At 48.7% G+C, this 3,663-nt stretch overlaps 1 protein-coding gene across 1 annotated transcript; it reads left to right on the top strand.

Moving 5' to 3' along the window:
- Positions 1–1,709: 1,709 nt before the first annotated feature.
- Positions 1,710–3,081, top strand: LOC100502370 (uncharacterized). Its single transcript, NM_001196848.1, has one exon. It carries the CDS (start codon positions 1,794–1,796, stop codon positions 2,520–2,522), a length of 729 nt encoding a protein of 242 aa, NP_001183777.1. The 5' UTR covers positions 1,710–1,793; the 3' UTR covers positions 2,523–3,081.
- The last annotated feature ends 582 nt before the right edge of the window (positions 3,082–3,663 follow it).

Raw genomic sequence — 3,663 nt, 5'->3', positions numbered from 1 at the left:
AGTTTTTGATACTCTATTATGTGTTTGATATTGTTTGCAATGGCATAGGGGTTATGCACTTATATTTGATATTGTTTGCCTCCAGGCTTCGTATGGGCAGGAGATGGTTCAACACCATGGGGAGGAGTACGATTGGAGGAGCCAGCCAATCGACCCTCAGGCAGCATATGCTAGTGCAGGAGGACAAGCCCATGGACGGTGAGATTATTTGATTTGGTTTTCAAAATTGTCATCATATGCTTGCGATTCAACTGAGCCATGAGTTACTATACTAAGTGCATGGTTCACTCTTGTAGGTTGGGTATTTTTGATTCTACGATTGATTCCAGAGAGCTGAGACACCGTGGACGACAATCCACATCGTCGTCTTCACAGTCGTCCCGTTCACGATCAGCAGCCCATGAGATAGAGCTTGCGGTGTTGCGTCAACAGGCAGAGTACCATCAACCAGTCTTGAGGGAACAATTGGAGTACCAGAGGCAACAATCTGAATACCAGAGACAACAAGCCGAGTACCAGAAGAAGAGGGACGAGTATTATGCAAGCCTCCAGGCCCAAAATCAAGCTCTTCTCTCGGTAAGTTGAAGTAACATTTTGTAGCTTATTTTGCAAAACACTTGATGTGTATCTTGTTTGCTCAACAATGACTTGTATATAATTTGTAGCAACTAGCCCAACAAGCGGGCGTCCCGATGCCGACATATGGGATGCCGCCTCCGGACTTTGCACTGCCAATGTTGGCGCCTCCACCACCGCCTCCGCCTCCGTCACAATTCCTTATGGTATGTACACATATGCGTGTGTGACATGTTCATAGATGTCTTATGTGTTTAAATGAACAACTGAGTGGTTACTATTTCATGTGCTTGTGTTATAGGGATTTCAGACACCACCCACTTCAGTTGTCGCACCTGGAGATGGGTCTGGTCAGGACGACACAACACATTCGTGGGTGAACAATCTTTTCAGCACGCATAGTCCAGCTGGAGGAGGTGGCGATGGATATGAGTGATAATGATGTAAAACACTTGTTGTAACCTTTCATGTGAAAGCCTATCCGTCGAATATGTTTGGAGTTTGGACAACTATATTTATGTAAACACTTGTTGCAACTATTTGGAACTATTTTGTTATGTTAAATTTTGTGAATGTGAATGCTTATGTGATTATATTTGTGAATGTGTATACTTATGTGAGTATATTTGTGAATGTGAATGTGTATATGTGTATGAAATCTGTTTTGTATTTGCAAATGTCAGATTTTTTAAATTTCAGATTTTTGTGCAATTTCTGAAAAATGTTATGTCCGACGGCTTAGTGTAGGCCGTCGGACATAAGTATATGTTATGTCCGACGGCTTAAAACCGTCGGACATAACAGCCGTGGGCCCAGGCAGCGGGTAAAACGGTTACGCCACCTTATCTCCGACGGTTCGATAGGGCCGTCGGACATAGGCTATGTCCGACGGCTGTCGTCGGACATAATGCTATTTCCGACGCGTTATCCTCGACGGCTTAAAACCGTCGGAGATAAGTTAATGCCGTCGGACATAGCTTATCTCCGACGGTTTATCTCGAGGATTTTTTTCTAGGGAACGCACTTCTCGCTGCTCAGCCACGACCTCCATTTCTCTCCACGCGCCCTGATCCTCTCACGCTCCTTGGACAAATATCCCAGCGTTCGGCTCATTCCCTGCCGCGCCTGGCTTTCTTCCTCCCTGCCCATGCCGAGCGCCGTGCTCTCTGCTCACCTGTGCCGTTGCCCAGCTCGCGGCGCTCCCGGCCTGTTTGGCCATGGCCACCGCGCCATGGAGCCTCCCTGATTTTCCTGACCACGCGCTGTTCTTATCCCTGCGCGCCGACCGTTTCTTCCGTGTGCCATGGAGTTTCTTCTCCCTGGCCGATTCCATCTTCCCCAGCCGCGCAGCTCGTCGGTGTTCATCCCCTACGCCGCGCCCTGCCCTCTGCTCGCTGCGTCCGTCCGGAGCTCTCTCCCTGGCTCGGTCCAGCTCGCCGTGGAGCTTCCTCGTCGCCCTGGCTCGGATCCAGCGCCCTGCCTCCCTCTCCTATGGTGGCCGAGTTCCTCTCCTGTGCGCGCGCGTCCCCAGCCCCTGCTCTGCTCATCCATGGCCGCACGCTCCTCCGGCACGCGGAGCTCTTCCCTACTTCCGTTCTGGCCGCGCCCTGGCCCCTGCTCGGACGGCGCTCGAACTGCCCTGCTCCCAGTTTTCTCTGCGCGCTGCTTTTTCTTCCTCTCAGCCGAACTCCTCCACCGTACAGCGCCCAGTCGAGCGCTCCTCCTTCCATCAGCCGGAAGCTTTCTCCAGCCCTGGAGCTCCTGCGCGTCCCCTGATTTCCCCCGCCGCGCAGCTCCTGGCTCGCCCCTGCGTTCGCCATGGCGATTCCCTCTGCTGGCGCTTGACCGCTCGGCCCTGCCCCAACGCCGGGCATCGCCTGCTCCCCTCATCGCGCGTCGTGCGTCTTCCTTTTGTCAACCCGACGTGGGCTCTGTCCGTCAGCTGAGTGCTTGATGCTCGTGCTCAGTCATCTACAGCAGTTTGCTTGGTGGCGGCTCGCCGTGGTCGTTGTTTGCTGCTCGTGGCCGTCGTCTCCTTCTCAACATCTTCGTGTCGTCCAGTGTGCTTGACTTTGTCTTGTCGTAAAACCACAACGCCGTCGAGCGTCGCTGCCATCACAAAGTTCCCTGCTGTCAGTCTCTGCACCCGTCCTATACCGTTGTAAAACTCTAGTGTTTGTCGCTGATATCCGATCGTCTCCAACCTTTATCTTGCTGTCGTCGTTCGGTCACCCCGTCTCGATGTCGGTCTCTACGTGATGTCTCTGAATTGTGATCGCACGGACAAAAGAATTCCCAAGAGAAGATGTCCAAAGATTGGATGGTGGTGTGCGTGAAGTTCGTGTGGCACCTACCAAGCGCTCGGCAAATTATTGAAATCGGAAAATCACTATCGATCCCGCGGATTCGAGTCAGCTGTTGAAACGGTAAGCTGATGAATTATTCAGAATAGTTCGATCGTTGAATAAATTAATGTGCTAGTGTGATGTTCATTAGGTGCTCGATAAATTGCGTGAGTCACGAAACTCTCGTCAACTTCGCGGTTCTTGCGATTATCGAGCCAGATTCAGTTGTGGCGAGTTATTTCGCTATTCTGGTTAATTAGCTGAATTAGTGTACCGAGTAGAATATTAGTAGGCATGTGTGATGATAAAATATTTTACTCACTTATAAAGATGTGTATGTATTTACGATAAAGAAATGTTTGAGTAATTGTTGACATGTATACTATGTGAGAAGTAAAATAAAATTTAAATAGTTCTTTGTGAGCGATATAGTACAATTTATAAAACGAAGGATAAGTTTAGAATTTAATTAATTAGCTGATAAGTTATGTTTAGGCTAATTATATTAAAGGTGTATAGTTTGTTGCTCGTGATGTTTACGTTAGGTTCGTTTAATCTAGAGGAGCGTAATTATTGCGCGTAGTCATATATCGATAACTAGTATTTTCGTATGAAATTATTCAACGCCTCGCCGCTAGATGTTTAAATTCGCCATCGCGTAGCACTATTTAGGGTTTTTGATATTCCTGTCTATATGCATTCATATGCATAATGCATTTCATTCAGGTGCGATAATTAATCA

Source organism: Zea mays, chromosome 10, assembly GCF_902167145.1.
Source record: "Zea mays cultivar B73 chromosome 10, Zm-B73-REFERENCE-NAM-5.0, whole genome shotgun sequence".
Taxonomy (NCBI): Eukaryota; Viridiplantae; Streptophyta; class Magnoliopsida; order Poales; family Poaceae; genus Zea; species Zea mays.
Note: the sequence above shows the minus strand (reverse complement) of the source record. Positions and strands in the feature narration are given on the sequence as shown.

Excerpts from the sequence above, each read along its gene's own strand:
- LOC100502370 (NM_001196848.1), top strand. The coding sequence starts at position 1,794 with ATGGCCACCGCGCCATGGAGCCTCCCTGATTTTCCTGACCACGCGCTG.